The 20,818-nt window shown below is 41.3% G+C and overlaps 3 protein-coding genes across 5 annotated transcripts; all 3 read left to right on the forward strand.

Annotated features, from left to right (window-relative positions):
* Positions 1–59: 59 nt before the first annotated feature.
* Positions 60–3,373, forward strand: naa10 (N-alpha-acetyltransferase 10, NatA catalytic subuni). 2 transcript variants are annotated; one of them, XM_026153702.1, is made up of 8 exons: positions 60–278; positions 409–507; positions 628–686; positions 772–817; positions 1,193–1,308; positions 1,459–1,503; positions 2,000–2,084; positions 2,222–3,373. In XM_026153702.1, the coding sequence occupies exons 1-8, from the start codon at positions 258–260 to the stop codon at positions 2,423–2,425; spliced, it is 675 nt and encodes a 224-aa protein (XP_026009487.1). In that variant the 5' UTR covers positions 60–257; the 3' UTR covers positions 2,426–3,373. The 2 variants fall into 2 exon arrangements, with proteins under 2 accessions (XP_026009487.1, XP_026009488.1); XM_026153703.1 differs by having other exon boundaries at positions 61–278; positions 2,243–3,373.
* Positions 3,374–3,511: 138 nt separating this feature from the next.
* Positions 3,512–12,976, forward strand: LOC113013092 (rho GTPase-activating protein 4-like). Of its 2 annotated transcripts, XM_026153701.1 has the most exons (23): positions 3,512–3,777; positions 4,232–4,374; positions 6,195–6,284; positions 6,417–6,588; positions 6,698–6,860; positions 7,073–7,135; positions 7,219–7,347; positions 7,420–7,548; positions 7,721–7,942; positions 8,110–8,211; positions 8,588–8,749; positions 8,847–8,931; positions 9,074–9,101; positions 9,209–9,308; positions 9,408–9,468; positions 9,623–9,700; positions 9,801–9,929; positions 10,024–10,129; positions 10,334–10,561; positions 10,648–10,700; positions 10,799–11,030; positions 11,107–11,152; positions 11,663–12,976. In XM_026153701.1, the coding sequence occupies exons 3-23, from the start codon at positions 6,218–6,220 to the stop codon at positions 11,837–11,839; spliced, it is 2,532 nt and encodes an 843-aa protein (XP_026009486.1). In that variant the 5' UTR covers positions 3,512–3,777; positions 4,232–4,374; positions 6,195–6,217; the 3' UTR covers positions 11,840–12,976. The 2 variants fall into 2 exon arrangements, with proteins under 2 accessions (XP_026009486.1, XP_026009485.1); XM_026153700.1 differs by lacking the exons at positions 3,512–3,777; positions 4,232–4,374 and adding an exon at positions 4,428–4,640.
* A 704-nt stretch (positions 12,977–13,680) lies between these two features.
* Positions 13,681–17,691, forward strand: ssr4 (signal sequence receptor, delta). Its single transcript, XM_026153704.1, has 6 exons — positions 13,681–13,888; positions 14,096–14,214; positions 14,300–14,374; positions 15,896–15,985; positions 16,117–16,182; positions 17,051–17,691. Exons 1-6 carry the CDS (start codon positions 13,840–13,842, stop codon positions 17,153–17,155), a joined length of 504 nt encoding a protein of 167 aa, XP_026009489.1. The 5' UTR covers positions 13,681–13,839; the 3' UTR covers positions 17,156–17,691.
* The last annotated feature ends 3,127 nt before the right edge of the window (positions 17,692–20,818 follow it).

Genomic DNA, 20,818 nt, shown 5'->3' on the forward strand with positions numbered 1-20,818 from the left:
TGGCCACTTTTTTTTTCAAAATAAATCCGATTAATACAATAGGTACAACTTTTATTCTGAAATCCCGGCAGAGCGGACGTGTATGACGTTATTGTGGCACGCTCCTTCCTCTTGCTTTCCTTGCTAGCACGTCCATTTAGTTAGCTAGCGAAACAGGCTCTTTAACCCCGTAGGGGAACTGTTATGAATCATTTGACCAGTGTAGTATAATAGATTTTTTTGATTTTCATAATCTTGTTAGTAATTGATATTGGAAAATGAACATACGAAACGCACGGGTAAGTATAGAGAAATTCACTCGAGAGCCACGCTGTTTCTGCACAGAGCTAAGCTAACGTTACAGGCTGCAGTTTAGCTGAGCAGATATCGCCGGTCAGCTGTGTGACCCTTTTTATGTGTTTCTTTCAGCCGGAGGACCTAATGAACATGCAGCACTGTAACCTGCTGTGTCTTCCAGAAAATTATCAGATGAAATACTACTTCTATCACGGCTTGTCATGGCCACAGGTAACGAGCAGTGCTGATTCCAGTTTCCCTGTCTCTGCTAATGGCACTGCTCCTATCATACATACCATTACAATGTGTACGGTTATGTCTCTAATTGTTCTTCCGTTTAAATCGTTCCAGCTCTCATATATAGCAGAGGATGAAAATGGGAAAATTGTGGGATATGTGCTCGCAAAGATGTAAGTATTAGCGAGCATATTTGTATCCTGCTGTCACTTTTAAGAAAACGCATTGATTCTTATGACTTTTGCAAACTCTTTATAGGGAGGAGGACCCAGATGATGTACCTCATGGACACATAACATCCCTGGTGAGTCGGAGCACCTGCGACACCTCAGACAACTCCTTTGCCTCTTTTTCTTCATATTCTGTTGGGTGCTCCTTTAGGGGGTTCACCACAGCGGATCTGCCTCCAATCTCATCATGTCGCTAGCATTTCCTCTGTCATTCTTCATGGTTTTCATCACTTCTTACTGTCTGGCACCTCCATAATATATCCACTATTATTCTATTGCACATTTGCAAACTAGCTCACCTTTGCCTCTTTATCTCCAAACTGCTCATCCTGAGCTGTCTCTCTGATGTACTAATTTCTGATCGCATCCTTCTTGGTTACTCCAAGTTCAAATCTTAACATCTTTAGCTCTTAAACCACCAGCTTCACCTAAAACACTCTGTCTTCTAGGCAGTAAAGCGGTCCCACCGACGTCTGGGACTGGCTCAGAAGCTGATGGATCAAGCCAGTCGGGCCATGATAGAAAACTTCAATGCTAAATATGTCTCACTTCATGTTCGCAAGAGGTACTGCGGACTCTTGGCTTGTTGCAAACTAGGGTTTATCTCTTTGTGTACATAAATGATTGTATGAATTCCTATATACAAAATGTGTTCTGACTCCAATTGTATCTGTAAGTGCTCCTGTTTTCAAGAAATGTTTTCTCCCCACTGCAGCAACCGAGCTGCCCTGCACCTGTACTCAAACACACTTAAATTCCAGTAAGTATTTCTGTTTCTCTAGCAACATTACTGTTAAGTTTTTTAAATGTAATTCATGTACTACTACAACTTTTATTTTATTTACATCAGCTGGGTTACAATAGTTTAATTATACTGGTAGTCGATATAATTTGACCTGTGTTTAGTATAATTAATCAGATAACTGTATCACAAATGTGATGGTTACTTATATTGGTAGATAATTATAAGATTGTTATTCCCAGGTACTACTGGGTTTTGTTTTGTTTTTTAAAGTCTCTAAAGGCTCAGTCTACTTTTTTCTTTCCCTCACCATGCTTTAAAAATAGTTTTAAGGGTCATTTTCTACATGATTGTTTCTTTGTGTATATAGATGAAAGAATGTTGGTTGGATTAGTGATAGTTTCAACTATAACTCTCATTTTTAAAATCCATTAAAATTCTGTTTGAAAATGTGCTGAACAGCTGAATGTTTTTGCACCAACTTTAACTGATCTACTATCTTGTCCCTTCACAGGATTAGTGAAGTAGAGCCCAAATACTACGCAGATGGGGAGGATGCCTACGCCATGAAAAGAGACCTGGCCCACATGGCTGATGAGGTACTTGATTTTTACATCTTTTTAAAAAAAAATATGAGCTACTTTAGTTTGATTGTCACTCACTCTGAATTGCCCCTTAATATGAGCATGTGACCAAAATCTGAATGCGTTACTTTTTTTTCTTTTCTTTTTTTTTGGGTCCCCTGGTCATCTCACAGCTGAGGAAACCCGGAGCACGCGTGCCGGGTCAAGAGGCACAATCTGGCCAAAGTCCATCGGGGTCCGGTGACCATGAGAGAGAAAGCGAGAGAGACAGCGGAGGAGAGAGCAAAGAGCTGAGCGAAGTCAGCGAGGCAACAGAAAGCACAGATGTTAAAGATTCCTCTTCTGATTCACAGTGACACTGCAGCTTTAGACATTTTTAAAATCATCCCTTGCATCCAGTTTTTATCTATTTGCCATTTCCCCTGACCTTACACACTGATTATCTCGGCACCAAAAATGCTCCAACATTTACGTCACTTTTTTATTTTTGGTAATTCTGGTTTTTTTTTTTTTTTCCTGCAGTGATGAGCAGAGACTTTGTTAATAGCATCAATCTACTCAGTTATCTAAATTAAATACAAATTAATTACTGGTCTGGTCATTTTTATTGGATTATTGTCATTGTAAAAGCTGTGTGAGGTTTAAGACCGCCTGTACTTTTCAATTGGTCTTTATTTGACAGAATAAATCTGTCAAATAATACTTCTTGTATTTCATTTTTGTCAAAAAAGGCATCAAATAATGAGCATCTCTGAACGAAAACCAGCAGAGTCGGATAAGTTATTCAACTGCCACCTTGGTATTGTGAGTGATGATCTGATTAAAAGTTAAAGACCCCAAAAAATAGGATAAAAACCTTGATGATGGAATAAACTGATAAAAAGAAAAATTCTTCCACGTTAATGATTTAACCCAACTCATTGTGTCTGCATTCTTCCTCCGTGGGCTACGTCCTTTTCTTTTTCCAAAAATGGTACTGTAGCTTCTAAGCTGAACTAATCCTCTGCAAAGAGTTTGTTTTTAATACATACGATTAAAGATGGAAAGGACATCATAGATATCTGTCCTCAGGTAACTGGTTGAACACATGACAAGGAGATAAACATGAATCACTTGTGAGCATGCCACCAGTTCACTATATGGTGTAGGTAGGTGTAAATACTAGAACAGCTGCCACAAGTCTTCAATCGGAAGGATTTTGATCTGTAAAAATGAGTGCTTGTAAGCACGGCCACTGTGGAAACATGTTCGATGCCATGTAGTAATGGAATGCTGAAGTTCATATTAAAGTGTCATCTACTCAGCCCATTTTTAAGCCTATTATTCATAAGTGGGGAAGTGCCTTTACTGTCAAATTTATACTTTAGTGACTCCTACTGGCGGAGAAAGACTACTGCATGGCTTTTCACAATACCTACAGCAAGAGTTCAATGCCAGGAATGTCATGGGTCTCTATAACAGGTCACAATGGGACATAGTTAAGTGTAACTAAATTCAGATGAGTTTACTTTTCCTGCAGTGAACTGAATAGTTGGGCCATGACTGTTTACAGTTGAGCTCAAAGATTTTGTTTACTTTTATGTAGGGTGTAGCAAGGTTCAAAGGTCATTCTCGGTTTAAACTGAAAGACACAGCTCCCTGCTGCATTGGGACTCAACAGAGACTCCCTTCAATCAAACTGTTCTTTCTCAAATGTCATCCAAAATGCGTAAGTTAAATACCAGTTGTTTTTTTTAATTGTTTGTGCAACACCGTCTGTTTGTCTGTTTGAGGAAGGAAACGAGTGAAAGAGAAGTACGTGACAGATAAGAACAAATTATGCCTAATGATCTTTGAAAGAGTTAGACTCTCTCTGACAAATTGCAAGAAGCTCAGCTTCACACCAGCAGGCTGTTTAACACCTCTCAGACAGAGAAGTCAACAATGTTGTTGTAAATCTTTCTGTGTTATGATTTCATAGCAACAGTGGTCTTTGTTTCTGTTTTTCTTTTCCCTCCTCATCTACATAACTGACTGTTTTGTTTTTTTAAAGTCAAGGTTGCTCCCGCTCACTCATATTGTAGCCATGACAGTGTATAAAAAAATATATATTTAAAAAAACATAATAATAATAATAATAATACTCAAAATAACTTTCTTTTTTCCCCCTCAACTGAAATCAGCTCAGTGCAGCTGATTTCACTCAGGAACCGGCAAGGAGAGCCCAATCAGTGAAAACAGCTGTTGTTTGACTGAACTGAAAACCTGCTGTGGGGTTCAAGAGGAGGCACGAAAGAGAGAGAGAGGAAGGACTATACTAGAAAAGGTTTTCACATGCACAGTCACACACTGATGGCTCAAACTGAATGTGTGAGTGAGAAGAAGTGGGGAGGGGAGGGAGGGTGAGGGTGAGAACAGCAGAAGTAAGTAAGTGTGTGTGTGAGAGAGAGAGTCAGTCAGAGATGACTTCCACTCCACCCACATCCATCCGTGTCCAAAGTGAGGGGGAGGTGAAGCAGTTACTGCGCTATTAACTGGCATCATTTAGTTCAGTTTAGTGTGGAGGAAAGACTAGTCAAGACTCCTGATCAGGTATGACTCTCTGCACGTATGACACTCTTATTGATTTTTATTTGTTTTCCTGTCTCACCAAATCAGCACTGGTAGTCAGTTTAACACTTAATGAACATGTTTTTGTATTAAAAAGGCGCATGCTGTTATGCAGTTAAGGTTTGCATTGCTTGATCGTTTTATGTTGTTGTTGGCTATAGACAAACCCCCCCCAGGGCGAGTGATGTTTCATAACTATAGACGCCTCTACTTGTTTGTGCTTGTTTAAAAAAACACTAAAATGGTAGAAAAGGTTACTTTAGTAAAACAGGAACTGAAAAGCTATAGTAGCAATAAGGTTAAGACTAGCCTTAATGAAATACTGCGGCAGGTTGTGAGGATAGGATGTGGTGATTCACCAGCTGATCGCATGGAGAAAGAATGAAGCGACTAATGGAAAAGGGTGACACAGGCTGCAAAAATTGAACTCCTTTTTGCAGGGAGTTTGGGCCATGCTGAAATACAGCAGTCATGTTAGCAGGTCATCTGTTGGGAGAGTGCACATTTCAGCTAAAGAGAGTGCTGATGAGTGATGTTTGGCTTTCAAAAAAAAGGGAAGTTGAGGGGGAGAAATGGAGAGAATGTGTGCGTATTGATTGTGTACAAAAGGGTATGATCCAGCAAGACAACACTCTGATCTTCCTCTTTTTGAATTGCAATAAATTTCCTTTAATGTACAGTATTTTGCAAAGTTCAGGATTATCGTGCGCTGAAGAAAAACCGCCGTGCTCCAGCCACACTCATCTTTCTTTTTTCTTGAGAATAGGCCTGGGTGTAAGTTTCACCCATAAATTATAGTTAAAAGCGTGTCAAGAAACTGAAACCTATCAGAAACGATCAGTTAAACCTCTATCAGTAAGACCTGGTAGTTTTCTTTGTCTGACTGTAAAGGGTAAAGCCAGTTCTCCGATAAACATGTCCTGTCGTGTTCATCCTGAACTGGAATATACCTGGGTATAGTCTTCTCAATCGGCCAAGACATGCTGTAAAGTGAAAGGCAGAAGGATTTAAACCTTTATTGGTGAAAGTTCTTTTTCCTTCTTTTTTTCTTCTTCTGTAAAACCACCTGTAGTGTTGAGCACAAACATCCCCGCACAGTTGTGCGCCTTGTGGTTCGTCCTATTTTTAGGGCAGCTTGAGATGCTGTTAGAGTTATTTTTGCACCTTGTGCAATTCTGCAGTCTGCCCGGTGCAAGCAAGCAACACATGCCAACCGGTTTTCTAGTTGCCTGCTGTTCAGGGAAACGCAGCAGAGTGTGACCACGTTGAAAAGATGTGCTACAGTAAGACGAACATGCTCATTTCAGCTCTACAAGTCTCTCAAGAGGAAGTGCGTAGGGTCTACTGGAGGAAGGGGAAGGGTGGAGGTGGTGGAGGGGACTTCAGTAGAAAGGGTGTAACAGTGGGTTTAACAGGTTTTCTCCACCAAAAGATACTGATCAGCTTGCATACTCCCCTCTTTAAGAAAGGGTTAACAGAACAGAGCTGATATTTCATGCTAGCTTATAAATGAAAGCAATCACTGCCTTTATACAGAATTCCACCCAGCTGGATCAACAATGAGTTCCCATGTCAAACTTCGGAAGGAGCGGGTCAGTGTGGTGGACTACGACATTCAAATCAAAGGTAAAAGGCATGTGGTGGTTTGTGCCACACTGAGAAACACAACCTCTTTATTTCACACCATCTTAACTCTGATCAGTGAAACCAGTTTCTAACCTACTTGTCACAGTAAGTGTGTCTTTTTCGGCCTTTCAGAGGTTCGCTGTCAGCTTGTAGACCAACTGAAAGTATTGGACTTGCAACTTGAGCAAAAGAACCAACAGCTGCAAGACCTGACAGACTACCTGCGTCGACGGGGTGAGATTGAAAGCGAGTATGCTCGTTCCCTGGAAAAACTAGCAGAAAGGTTCACATCAAGGATAAAGAGGTAATTGCACACTGCACATAACGTGCTAAACTACACAGCAGTTCATTTCAATCTTCAAAGTTTGTGTCCTTTTGTATTTTTTTTCTTGTTTATGCATGACCACGCTCAGGAAGGAGCCCAGTAGTAACTCTGTGTCCCAAGTATGGCTTACTCTGCTGTCCCAGACCCGCCAAGAAAGTAGGGACCATAATGGACTGAGTGAAAGCTGCAACAACTTTCTCACCCAACCTCTCACACATTGTGTGGAGTACACACAGCGCCTTGCAAAGAAGGTACTACTGCAAGCGCTCACCCACGAACACACTGCCATGCACTTCTGCAGTGCAAATGACATAATACTTGCTCTGTTATCGTTTTTCCATTCTCACTTTAACCACCAGTTCATGTTTTTCCAAATCTTGATATTTAAAGTATGACGTGGGTCACTGTGTCCTTGCTGTGTCGTGTCATCTCACTTCTCTGATATTTTGTCTGTGTTTTCCAGAGTAAAGATATCTGCATTCAGCTACAAGATGGGCTACTCAAGGTTACCACAGAGCTACAGGCGGTACGTGAGAAACCAACCACACAGAATGTTTTCCGTTTCTTAAGTACACAGAGGAAAGCATTGCTTTTTGTGCCTGTGTGCAGGCATGGCGAACATACTACCAGTACCACTCAGACTATGTCTGTGCAGAGGGGAAGCTGAGGGAAGCAGAGAAGCAAGAGGAAAAGCAGAAGCAGAGTGCAAATAAAAAACTGGAGAGGCTGATAGAAAAGGTAAATGCTTGGTGTCATGTGTGTGCATGCACGTATCATGTGACTCTTACTGACAATGTTTATGTGCTGTAGAGACAAATTAAAGTCCAAGAAATAAAGCTGAAGTGCAGCAAGGCCCGAAATGAGTACCTCCTAAACCTGGCTGCAGCCAATTCCTCCATGAATAAGTACTACCTGCAAGACATCTCTACTCTCATAGATGTGAGTACATCAGTCACCTTTTCCTTTCAACATACAAAAACCCTACATAGCACTCAAGGTCATGATCTCTCATGTCATTTGAACCCCAGCGCTCATTGTTTCCATTCCTTCTGTCATGATCTGAAAGCTCCCGAATGAATGAAGTGATTCTAAATTCAGTTTCCTCCTCCAGTGTGCAGATACAGGTTACCACACCACTTTGGGCAGGGTGATGCAGGCCTACTTGTCAAGACGGTGGAAGGCCCAGGATAACCTGAGCGCAGGCCTGCAGCAAATAGAGGAGACCGTGTCTAGACTGGACCAGAGCCGGGATAGAGACATCCTCCTGCAGGACAACTACAACACCTTCTCTATGCCCCTACGCTTCCCCTATCAGCCCCACGATGGGGACCAGGTGTGTATTTTGATTAAATTATGTAAAGGAACTTTATATATTAAGTGTGTGGAACAACTCTAGACTCCCTTACATTCTGTCGGTGCTGTGCTTTTTGGAAATCGAATTTCCCAGAGGAACCCACCCGAGGGATTAATAAAGTTCTATCTTATCTTATCTTATTTCAGGTTACTCAGGTCAGTGCGGAGTGTGAGATGATATGCGAACTGGAGACCAGATTCAAACAGATACAAACTCGACTGCAAGCCGTCACCCAGGAAACTGAGGAGGTAAAGAAAATCGCACCAACCAGGGCTGCTCGTTATCATATTTTGAATTTTAACGAGGCTGCAAATAGTCTATGAAAATTTCTTCTTGTTTCCTTATTCTAATTTTAGTTAAACTTATTAAAGCATCACAGCCTCAAGTACAGAAAGGAAGTAAAAGTGCTTAAAAGTGATGAAGATGCAAAAGCACTATAATAAAAGGCGAGAATGCCTTCCACCTCATTATTGACTATATTTAGCCCTTTTTTAATAGTTCTCATGATCTCAGTGTGTAAGACAAGTATAAATCTCAGCAGTTCTGCTGGCACTTGAAAGTGACATAATGTCTCAAATGTGGGTATCTACACAACACACCTCTCACCCTGCTGCTCTCACATAGGTTAATAAGAGCATGTCAGCAGCCCAGGCTTCTCTGCTGGAGGGCATCGGCGATGATCTGGAGCCTTCATCTCAGGAGGGCAGCACTGAAAATCTGACTGTAAAGCCCAGCGCCACTCGACGACGGGCCAACCTGCAGGAAATAGAATACCTCTACTTTACTGTGAGTCGGTAAAATTTGGGGGCAACAGCAATGATGTGCAGTTGGTGTGGTAACGATAAAAAAAATACTAATCTGATCGGTGTAATTTGTTTTACAGAAAGTAAAGGAGTACCTCGTTGGCAGCTCTCTTGTATCTAAACTGCAAGTTAAACATGATCTGCTTAAAGAAGCTGTAGAAAAAGGTATTGCTTCTGCATTTCTCACGTTACAATACCACAAGTTGTTGACTCTGTGTCACAAACAAAATACCAAACACAGAGTATTTCTCCTTTTTAAAACGGATTGCTCTTATCATATGTTACGTCCTTTTTCTTTTCTTCCCAGCTGAAGTATCAAATGACCATCAGCCTCGGTATGAATATAATTATTTTTAACAGTTGTCGCTGAGTCATCGTTTTTATTTATTCATGCTACCAGTCTTAACACTGTGCCTCCACGGTCCTGTGTGTCATTCTCCAGACACACTGGAAAGTCTATGCGTGTCAGAAAGAATCACTCGAGTGCCAATTTGATGCACAGCCAAAAACTTTTCAATGGAGACATGCTGTCCTTCATAACGGTAACACCGGTTTCCTCTTTCAGCTCTCTCGTTGTCATTTTAGTTTTTCCCTTTGACTCATGATGAGTCAGTGAAATTTATTGTTTATTTTTAATTCAGGCATCAGGACAACAGATTCCAATTGTTGTGGAAAGCTGCATTCGCTATATCAACCTCCATGGTGAGTCTTCATTGCTGAAGTAACATTAAACCATTAGATGTTATTGTAAAAAGACAACTGCAGACACACATACATCTAGCCTCTTGTGTTTAAAAGTGACTGAGGGAAACAGGCACTCATTTTAGACCACTGCGATAATCTGTCTGCCCATCAGGACTCCACCATGAAGGGATATTTAGAGTGCCGGGGTCTCAGTTGGAGGTCAATAACCTCAGGGACGCTTTTGAGCGAGGTAGGGGTGTGTGTATTTGTTAGATTAACTTCTATTCATAGCGCTCCTCTCCATGGAGCATTAATAATGTGGGGCAGTGTGCCATGGGCTTCCCCTGCAGGAGAGGACCCTTTGGCTGAGGGGAGTTATGACCTTGACTCGGTGGCTGGAGTGCTGAAGCTTTACTTCAGGGGTTTAGATAATCCACTCTTCCCCCTTGACAGCACCAATCTGCTCCTGGAGCATGCCCGTGAGTGTTCTTGTGCACCTGTGGATATAATTAGTGTGGCTAAGGATGCTCAGCAGCAACTTCTCTTTTATTTCATCACCTTTTTGTTTTCCAGAAATAAAGAATGAGGCAGAGCGAGCAGCTGAGCTGAAAGCTGTGATTTCTTCCTTCCCCGAGCCTGCTATCATCGTCATGAGATACCTCTTTGCATTCCTTTATCAGTGAGTGTCGTTACCTGTGACTTGAATATGGAAAACCTGAATTTTTGCCTTGTTTTTTCTCATTGCTGAATCATTCTGTGAGAATCATTAACATCCACTGTTAGTGCAGTTAAATAAGATTATATGAGGTAAAAACAACCAATAAAATTAACCAACTTTAATTTTTCTTTGTTTCTTTATTTACTCCTCTCTCTCTGCCTTCAGTGTGTCGGAGTATAGTGACGAGAACATGATGCAACCTTACAATCTGGCCGTGTGTTTTGGCCCGAGCCTGATAAGAGGGGCTCATGATGACGACGTCGTGACCCTGCAGCCTCAGATCAATGCCCTGGTGAAGGACATCATCATTGAGCAAGAAAGCATCTTCCCCACTCAGAGCGAAGTGCCGGGACCAGTTTATGAGAAATGCATGACACTAGAACTGGATGACGGGTACAGTGAAAAAGTGTAGTTCACATAACATGCGGGGGTTGGGGGGTGTATTGTGGAATGATTATATTATGCTCTTTACTTCACAGAGAGACCAATGTTGATGGAGATATAGAAACTGAGTACACCCCTAGCAAAGATGGTAAGTTTATGTGGCTATTTCAGTTCATCGCTTCATTAAAAATATATAATGATGTCTTTGAAGAATAACAAAGGATGTATACATTTGCTTTGCTGCAGATTTAGAAATGGGTTTTTTGGCTGACAACAGCACAAGTATGTCAATGTCTGGAGTAGCAGCACCCAGAAGGGGAGAACGCCCCAGAGCTAATAGCAGCGGGGCACTAGAACACAAATTAACAGCTGCACCAGGAGGAGGCAGCTTCGGTTCAGGTGGAAAGTGCACACTTCAGATTCCTGTTGGGCCGCAATGTAAGCCAAGGAGGATGCCCTCTCCTTGTTATGGGCAAGAGTAAGTAACCCAACAACAGCTGACTGACTGTGCTTGAGTAAAACATAATTATTCAGACTGATCTTTCTGCATACAGCTACCAGCGACGGTCATCTGAGGATATAGCCTCTCGAGTAGATAAGGTGTGTCTTGTTTTTCTTATAGCTCTCTGTTTATAACCTAATAAATGTCTTTAAAAAGAAAAATACCGCATCATTGTGCAATGAGCCAACTTTAAATGAAGCCATTATAAAGGGTTCTCACAGTAATCTGTGTCTGTAGCTGTAAGCGTTACAACATCAGAGGTTGCTAAAGGGGACAATGAGCCAAACTGTACTTGGAAATGTGCTGCTACTAAAGAGCAAGTGGCTGGGCTGTCCTTCCTTTTTTTTAAATTTTTTTTATTTTTTTGAAAAAAATCCATTTTTGATAACCAAAAAGAAGAACTAAGTGTTGATGGTAGCAGGAAACCCACAGTCTGGGTTTCCTGCTTACGAAAATCTGAGTGGTGTTCAGTAAATTACTATGCAGAGTAATTAGTCATTGCCAAGAGCGGCGAGCAGAAACAGAAGTTCTGAAGTCGAAAAGTAGAGAAAACGGACACTTCCCCCTGTTTCCTCTCTCATCCGTACTTTTTTATTTTCACATTACAGGAAGTCTGTCGCCAGATGGACTCAGTCTTTAAGGAGCTTTTGATTCGACAAACCCATCAGGATCCCACCCCCACTGTGTCCTCCCCCTCAGTCCAGACTCCCCAGAAGAAAGGAAAGCAGGATGGGCGCAGGGGGAGAGGAACAGGGCTCTTCAAATCAGCAGATGCAGCGGACTGAGATGATCAGCAATGGCACAAGAAAAGACACGGGGCGAGGGAGAGATGATACTAATGGAAGTTGAGGTGTAGCGTGAAGGCCTTTGACAGTAGCTTTCAGCACATCTATTTCTAGAAACCTGAGATCCTTGACTGAGAGTCCTTTCTCTGAGGTCTCCTTGACTCAGTCCTGTCTTACGTGTGATGTACAGCAGATTTCCACAGGCCTGCGGTACTATGTCAAAACTGTGAACTACTTGAAATGCACCAATGTGTTTGTAGGCATTTTTGATATTTGCACTTCTTCTCTTATTATATTAAACAGCTGCCCTGCCAGTCAATAATTTTTAGTCAATACAGGCATAAGTGCTCACTCTTAATCAAATTTCTGTCAAAATGAGATGCTGGCACAAAGTCAAGAAAACTGTGAATGTTATAGTTGTAAACGTCAATTCCTACTTATCTCTTTATGATTTATCTGTATATTTGAACTACATGCTGATTAAATAATTTGTCTAGGCTTACTGCTTCATTAGATGTGTATGTAAAACATGACTATAACTTGCATTTCTTTTCTTCATCCTGGGGTTTTATACATAGAATAATATATTCGGGCTTAAGTAAAAGTAGTCGAGATGCTCCTTTCTCATGCAACATTGGCTAGATCCCTCTGGGGCCTCCTTCAGTAATTGAAGGCCAGACGAGATGTATTCTTTTCAGTGTTTTCTGGGTTTCTCCCAGGTGTCCCACCCTGTGGATGTCCCTGGGAAAACCTTCAGTGGAATATGCTTGGGACGCTATTCCAAACATCCAAAATCGCTCCAGACATCTAAGCTCCTTACCCCTGCACCACTGCTCAATCTATACCAATATCTCTGTTGGTGTCTTGTCCTGTTTAATTTATTTAAATTTGATTTATATTGCTTCAAATCACTTAAAGGTATGTTTAAAAAAAAAATAGGCCTCACTCTTCTTTACTTAGGGAAGCAAATCACCCTGAACATGGAAGGATCATCATTTATTAACAAAGCACCACAATCAGGTCGTCTGCTGACTTTCACCAAGGTGTGTCTCAGTAGCCTGAGTACATTTTTTTTTTAATGATTTTCAATTTAGGAGAATCACAAAATATCTAATAAAGAGATTTAAGTTCCCTCAACTGGACACTCATCTTTGTCCAACCTGTCTATAAAGGTGGAGATAATTAATGATAATAATTATTATTATAATATATATTATAACTGAATTATTACATATTTTTCAAAGGCAATGTCACAAATTTCTGTATACCCTAGATCCCCAAGGATGTCAAACTCATTGTAAATCATGGGCCACATACTTTGATTCTAAGTGAACCTCCACTTTCTTTCATTGTAAAGAAGTTTAAGTGCACATTTGATCCATGCGATATCTTAATATAAGAACAAGAAGTGCACTCTCAACCGCATGTCTCCTCCATTCTATATTATAAACAAATGCTCTAGTATTAAATAAAACAAATATATCAACACAACTCTGGGCTTAAATTGAAAAATAATAATCTAATTCCCCAAACTGTGCTGTTATTTCTAAAACAACATTTTTTGTAATTCACAGAAAGTGTATTATTTATTTCTTTACTTCTTTCACTCGTTTATTTATTTTTACTTTTGTCCAGTTTAAACTTTTCTGTTAATTGTCTGTCTATTACTTTATTACTTTGCTGTGGTGTGAATGACCATGAGGGAGGCTTTCATTAGAAATTTGTAAAAAATAAATAAGGTCAGTTTGTTAAAGCTGTTTAGATCCATCATTTACTGACTTCCGGCCATTTTGATTCTGATGACGTGTCGACGGGGCACTTTCCCAGGGTGCTCTGCGGTTTCGAGAGTCCACGTCATTGGTGCGCAGACGCAGAGGTGCAGAAGCGCTGTGAGCTGAGGTGGACTTCTTCCTTTTTACTGTTTGGAAGGAGCCGAGCACTCAGGCAACTGGACCTCAGGAGCAACACGAAACCTCTTAAACAACCTCCGAGACGTCACGATGATCCGGATAGCCGCCTTCTTTGCGCTGCTGGTGGTCGCCTGCTCAGGTAAGACAACTCTGTAAGAGAGAATACCGGGTTAATAAGCCTGTAATGCTAATCAGCTTTAGCTAGTAGCTAATTCATTGAATCACTACCCGCAATCTCGTAGCCACAGGAGGGCAGAGTGGTGAAAGTTGTATTATCTATAGATGCTGTGTAGATGATCATGTGCAGGATTTCAGCTGACCTCAACTCTGCTCTTTGTGCCCATAGGAGAGAGCTGCACGGACCCAGTCATCACTCCGTCGGCCTACACCACCTCTGACGCCGTCATCTCATCAGAGTCTGTCTTCATCGTTGAACTCAGCCTGACCTGCGCCAACGGAGCACAGGTAACTGTCCACCTCTAACACAGCCAGCAGCACAATGATGTACTGATGCTACTGGAGCACTCATGGTGATTTCTGCTCTCTGCAGAGCGTAACGCTGTATGCTGATGTCAATGGAAGACAGTTCCCTGTAACCAGAGGACAGGACGTTGGAAAGTACCAGGTATGGATTCACATGTGGCTACAGGTCAAGGTACTTGCTTTTACTGAATCTGATTTGTTAGCAGAGTGAAAAAAATCAATCAGTCTCTAGCCTGGATGAAAGGGGAGGTTTGCATCAAGAAGGGCATCTGGTGTAAAATCTTTGCCAAATCAAACATGCGGGGCATCAAGGAAAAGGTTTCCATACCAGATCGATCGGGGCCCAGGTTAACAACAATGGCCACCTCCAGTGCTGCTGGCCAACAGGATGCTGGTTGATAGTGTGCTACTACTGACTGAAGACAAATTAAGAGGAGAAGGGGAAAAGATGATAGGAGGCAGGGAGAGAGAAGGAGGCTAGTCTAGGTGAGAGTAGGAAACTCTAAATGTACACTGGACAAAGGATGTTGAGTATGAAGCAGCCAGGAAGGAGAAAAAGAGGAAGAGTGCAGGTGAAGCTGGTGGCAAACGATCCACTGTGATGACCCCTATAAAGGGAGCAGCTGAAAACGTAGTAGCACTTTGTAGATTTATGGGTACTGAACTACAGAAGGTTGAACATATAGTCACAATAATTTTAGTGCTGTCTAAATCTATTATGAGCCAGATGATCGTGGTTACAGTTTTACCCGATACTGCTTTATTTCTCATTGTTTTTATCAGCTTTGTGCCAGTAATAATGTCTCATTATAAATAGTTTCAGAAACGGTTTGAATTTTTTCAGCCAAGATTAGACAGCACCAAATCAGTATTACACAACTAATAAATATTAGTTACAGATATATGTAAATGTAATCTCATTTACTGATAGACTCACAGCAGTCAGTTGGCTGGTATTAGCCTATACTGATCAGCTCTTAATTGAGACCACCCTTAAAGCTTATAAGCAAAGGTGGGAGAAAATATCAAAGTACTTCCTCTTGTTATACATTTTCACTATGCTGGATGGATTCGTACATACATATTGATATCAAAACATGCTGCCCTTTAACTGGATTTTCCTGCCAGTTTGGTCATGACTTCATGACTTCTTGTAGCAGTAATTTCAGTAAATTGCAATAAAAAGGAAAAAGTGGACAGCAAATTATAGAAATTAAGTGAACCAACACACTAATACACACACACACCAGTGCAATAAAAATATATTAAATTCCTTTGTCAAAAGTAATTTCTATTGAATTAATAGTCACAGGATGTCTTTGATTAGGTGGCTGCCCCGAGGTTTATTGACCCTTCACAGATGAACAATCTCATGTAGAGCTTATAAAAAAAAAAAGAAATATTGTTGATTTACTATAGGTGAGTGTCTTTTTCAAATAAGGACTACCGGGGTCATTAGGATACTTGTACCTTATGACTTGCTTAGACAGTAGTTTACATTTATCCCTAACCCTTTCATCAGCAGGCCATTAAAATACACGTTTGCCTTTTAGTACAGACTCGAGGCTTTACATTTAGACACATTTTTAAACTAAAAGTATCTTAAAGAAACAAAAAAAAGTAAATAATCAGCTATTATTAAATGTGTACTTTCTTCCATCAGGTGTCCTGGAGTCTTCCTCACAAACAGGCAACCTCTGGAACATATCAGGTCAAATTCTTCGATGAGGAGTCCTACAGTGCCCTGCGCAAGGTTAGTGTATTATGTGTTGTTGATCAGCTTACGGTTTCCTTTGCTTGAGCTCCACTTGTTTTGAAATGAGTCGTCTTTATAATCAAATATGCTTTAATTTCAATTAAATCTGTTAATCTCATTTGCTCCAGGCCCAGAGAAACAATGAAGACGTAAATGCCATTCACCCTCTCTTCTCTGTCAACATTGACCACAGGGTGAGTTTCTTCTAGGATCTCAGACTGAACACATCACTTGAGTCATGATCCTGCTATCTTGTAAATTAAAAGCCAGTAAACGCCCTTAAATTGTATCAGCTTTAGTGAGCTTACATCAAGTATCACGTAACTTCCTGGCATGTTTGAAAGGTCTCCAGTGAATGAATAAACCCAGAGAGATTATCGCCTGACTGCACACTCTTACAGGCCTCTATTTTGCAGAGTAGTCATATTGTTTCCTTAAGAATTAGTGAAGCTTAAAGAAGAGCAAATGGCAAGTGAACTTTGGACTTAAGTACACATGATTACCAGAACTTTGACATGATAGTGTGCAGGTAACCCTCTAACTTTATTTACCTCCCACTCATGCATCATACCGTCATACAATCAACAGGATGTTACGCTCTCATTAGCAGTGGCTTAAATTGCTCTCTTTAGAGTTGCAAAAAGTTTGACTCAGGGGTCCACCAATTTCATGTTGCCAGCATTTTTTTGCCCCTCGTTGCTTGACGTTACCAAATGTCACTGACTTGCTGCGGTCTCTTTGCTGTTTCCTGTGCGGATGCATCCAAGGGGCCAGTGTCTGATTTATGGTTGGAATCTCTGCATTCATTCAAAACAACAAACTCATGTAAACATGAAACTCCAGTTCCACCTTTAGCTTTGTGTGATTCTCATTTAAAAATAAACCTTATCTGCCTCTTATTGGCACTTGTGCAGCCCCACAGGCCGTTCACTCTGAAACTCTCTCCATTTAAAACCATAAAACTACTATTTAAGCCAACTTTCTTCTGATTGGCTGTCCCTCATTTGCCTTATTTACTCTTGTCCTTAAACCTGTTTCCTTTCCCCCCCCTGCTCACTACAGGGTGCATGGAATGGCCCATGGGTGTCTACTGAAGTGGTTGCTGCCCTCATTGGTATCCTGGTCTACTACTTGGCTTTCAGCGCAAAGAGCACCATCCAAGCATAAACTGACCCAAAACAGCTTTTTAAATACTGGATCATTAAAGACTGATTTCTGATGGGGCTCGACCAATTATCCATCATCCAGTGTTGAGACAAACCAACAGGATTTTGCCACTTGATCTGCTTTGGGGCAAGGAGCAGAAGTAGCAGTCTTTGTATTTTTTTATTCAGACTGTGTCTCTTATGTGCTTTTGAGTCTTTAAAGATGAATTTTGACACACGATTGACTCTCGGTATGGGTGGAGTTTTGTAACAATGGTTTCTTCTTTTGGAAACAACAGATCAATAAACCTGGACTTTACAAATAAAGAAATCACATAGAGCTCATGCATTGTATTGGGTCCCGCTTAAACAGTGGAACATCCTGACCAGATTGTGCTGCAAAGGTCAAAGCTTCCATGCAAATGAAATGTCAATAATGTGGCTGCGCAGACTGGCCTGAACAGGTCGAGTAGATGTGTCTCCTCCAGGAAAGTGAATAAATGACTTTTATTTTATTGGTTGTAGTAAAGCGAAAATCTATAAATTCCTTTTTCTCTAGACAGATGGGAAGGTCTGTTATTTCACAGCAACACGTCATCTACAGTGCTTCTTTTTATTTTCCAGTCTAGAACTAGCTGCAACTAGTCACCTGAACTCAAGTAACAACCAGCTTTAAGCAGATTTATCTTTCACATGCTGAAGTAGTTGAATTGTATCCCATCTATGGGTGGCCAAGTCGCATGAAAATGTCTCCACCTTTCCTAACTCCCATGCAGCCCCAAAAACAGCATATTTAAATCTGCCTGTTAACGTGTTTACTTTGCAACACGTACAAAGCTACAGGAATTCAAGACGGCCTTGGGGTGAGGGAAAAATAAATCTATCTCAAGGAACACGAGCAGGATAAACCTACCCAAAATTAACAAACCAAAATATCTGTGGAGTTGGCAGAAAAAAAGAAAACCACATGTCAGTGTGGTTTTTCTGCTGTAGTCAGACAGACTTGGTTGGATGATGAGTAAATCCTTTGTGACAGTAACCATCTTGGCCGTTGCAGTCCACTTAAAATCTCTCTTGATAATCTAAGCATTTATGTTCATAAATCCGGTTACGATAAAAAAGTTTTAAGGCTTTGTGCGTAGTAAATATCATTTGTGCTAGCTTGCAAACTCTTGAAAAACAATTCCTTTTTTTTCTGTAAACATGTTCAGCTTGGAGGCTGTGGCTGAACTCTCAGTGGACATGATGGCTATTTTTGTCAGCGCAAGAGAGGCAGCGCTGTCCCACTGGTATTCCTCGATATTCACGGAGAGCAGTGCATTAAACAAGGCAGCACGTCAGCAGCTTGTGTCCTGTCACATTTTCTCATAACGGGGACACACACATGCACACATGCCAAAAAAAAGAAAAATCTGTTACAGATGTTAATTCTGTGAGCAGGGAGTGCGGTAGCTTGCATTTCCTTTCTAAATTCCTGTAGTGCATTGCCACTGGTTGAGCACACTGTGGCAGCTGTGTGCTGCTGATGGAGACTCGAGGCTGATGCCAGCTTCAACTTTACAGGCAGATTGGATGTGATTTTTACTGGTTATGGTTTACTAATGTTATTATTATGTTGCCTTATGAACTCCATGCCCTCCTTCTGCATCCAGTTTATGACATAGAGGTGCTCAGGGGAAAGTCATGCTGATGTGATCTAGTTTATTACAGAGACTTAAACTTAGCTTATCTATTTCTGTCTGTGCCCCAAATAAGGTTTAGCAAAGACTCTTCACTCCACAGAAAAACAATTTAGCATCAACAAAAACAGCACAACTGCAGCCTCTCACTTAGTCCTATAGAGTTGATGTATACTGCGAGTAAAGTGATCTGCTCACATAAATACTGCACAGTGTAGAGAACACAAGGAGTTTCTCAGATGACCGCTTCTCTGCTGCTTTGTCATCACACATTCACACTTGTGGTTTAAGTGCTTTCGTCTTCTGGCACCTTGACAAGGAGAGAAGAAAGCCATCGCAGTGTTGTTAATTTAGAATAGACAGGGGCTGGAAGGAATCCAGATGTTGCCTCACAGAGTCACCTATTGGACTGTGGGAAGTTGCGGACAGCTGGATGGAGAGATATAAATGGAACGGACAAATAAACACTCAATGGAGGCCAGCGAGTCGATGCTAACACAAAAACTCCTGCTTCTCTTTGTTGTGTGATGGAGTTCAAAGTGCGTAACTCCAGCCAGCACATTAGTGGCCATGACTGCCGATGTGGAATGAAATATTTAGAGATAAATGTTGTCCTTTTAGAAGGAATGATCCGACAGGAAGTCACAGTTTATTCTGTCAATGGCAAATTATTGTCCTATATCTTTGGTTTGTTTTTTCCCCATTTAAGAAAGTAATTTACAAGGTTGTGTAAACAATTCAGTCCCATTTCTATTTATATGATTACATAACCCAAGCTTTTAGTCTTGATTATCAGTGCAAAACATCATTTCTTCTTAAACGTCTCTCATATACAGTGGGGCAAAAAAGTATTTAGTCAGCCACCGATTGTGCAAGTTCCCCCACTTAAAATGATGACAGAGGTCAGTAATTTGCACCAGAGGTACACTTCAACTGTGAGAGACAGAATGTGAAAAAAAAATCCATGAATCCACATGGTAGGATTTGTAAAGAATTTATTCGTAAATCAGGGTGGAAAATAAGTATTTGGTCACCTCAAACAAGGAAAATCTCTGGCTCTCACAGACCTGTAATGTCTTCTGTAAGAAGCTTTTCTGTCCCCCACTCGTTACCTGTATGAATGGCACCTGTTTGAACTCATCATCTGTATAAAAGACACCTGTCCACAGCCTCAAACAGTCAGACTCCAAACTCCGCCATGGCCAAGACCAAAGAGCTTTCGAAGGACACCAGGAAAAGTATTGTAGACCTGCACCAGACTGGGAAGAGTGAATCTACAATAGACAAGCAGCTTGGTGTGAAAAAATCAACTGTGGGAGCAATCATCAGAAAATGGAAGACATACAAGACCACTGATAATCTCCCTCGATCTGGGGCTCCACGCAAGATCTCATCCCGTGGGGTCAAAATGATCATGAGAACGGTGAGCAAAGATCCCAGAACCACACGGGGGGACCTGGTGAATGACCTGCAGAGAGCTGGGACCAAAGTAACAAAGGTCACCATCAGTAACACACTACAACGGCAGGGAATCAAATCCCGCAGTGCCAGACGTGTTCCGCTGCTGAAGCCAGTGCATGTCCAGGCCCGTCTGAAGTTTGCCAGAGAGCACATGGATGATACAGCAGAGGATTGGGAGAATGTCATGTGGTCAGATGAAACCAAAGTAGAACTTTTTGGTATAAACTCAACTCGTCGTGTTTGGAGGAAGAAGAATACTGAGTTGCATCCCAAGAACACCATACCTACTGTGAAGCATGGGGGTGGAAACATCATGCTATGGGGCTGTTTTTCTGCCAAGGGGACAGGACGACTGATCCGTGTTAAGGACAGAATGAATGGGGCCATGTATCGTGAGATTTTGAGCCAAAACCTCCTTCCATCAGTGAGAACTTTGAAGATGAAACGAGGCTGGGTCTTCCAACATGACAATGATCCAAAACACACCGCCCGGGCAACAAAGGAGTGGCTCCGTAAGAAGCATTTGAAAGTCCTGGAGTGGCCTA

The sequence above is a fragment of the Astatotilapia calliptera genome, chromosome 20, assembly GCF_900246225.1.
Source record: "Astatotilapia calliptera chromosome 20, fAstCal1.2, whole genome shotgun sequence".
In the NCBI taxonomy this organism is placed as follows: Eukaryota; Metazoa; Chordata; class Actinopteri; order Cichliformes; family Cichlidae; genus Astatotilapia; species Astatotilapia calliptera.

Bases quoted from the DNA above. Each gene is read 5' to 3' on its own strand.
- naa10 (XM_026153702.1), top strand. From the start codon at position 258: ATGAACATACGAAACGCACGG. The intron at 687-771 runs GTAAGTATTAGC...AACTCTTTATAG, and splicing joins GGATATGTGCTCGCAAAGAT to GGAGGAGGACCCAGATGATG. The intron at 1,309-1,458 runs GTACTGCGGACT...TCCCCACTGCAG, and splicing joins TCACTTCATGTTCGCAAGAG to CAACCGAGCTGCCCTGCACC.
- LOC113013092 (XM_026153701.1), top strand. From the start codon at position 6,218: ATGAGTTCCCATGTCAAACTTCGGAAGGAGCGGGTCAGTGTGGTGGAC. The intron at 9,930-10,023 runs GTGAGTGTTCTT...TTTGTTTTCCAG, and splicing joins TCTGCTCCTGGAGCATGCCC to AAATAAAGAATGAGGCAGAG. The intron at 11,031-11,106 runs GTAAGTAACCCA...TTCTGCATACAG, and splicing joins TCTCCTTGTTATGGGCAAGA to CTACCAGCGACGGTCATCTG.
- ssr4 (XM_026153704.1), top strand. From the start codon at position 13,840: ATGATCCGGATAGCCGCCTTCTTTGCGCTGCTGGTGGTCGCCTGCTCA. The intron at 14,375-15,895 runs GTATGGATTCAC...TTCTTCCATCAG, and splicing joins AGGACGTTGGAAAGTACCAG to GTGTCCTGGAGTCTTCCTCA. The intron at 16,183-17,050 runs GTGAGTTTCTTC...TGCTCACTACAG, and splicing joins CTGTCAACATTGACCACAGG to GGTGCATGGAATGGCCCATG.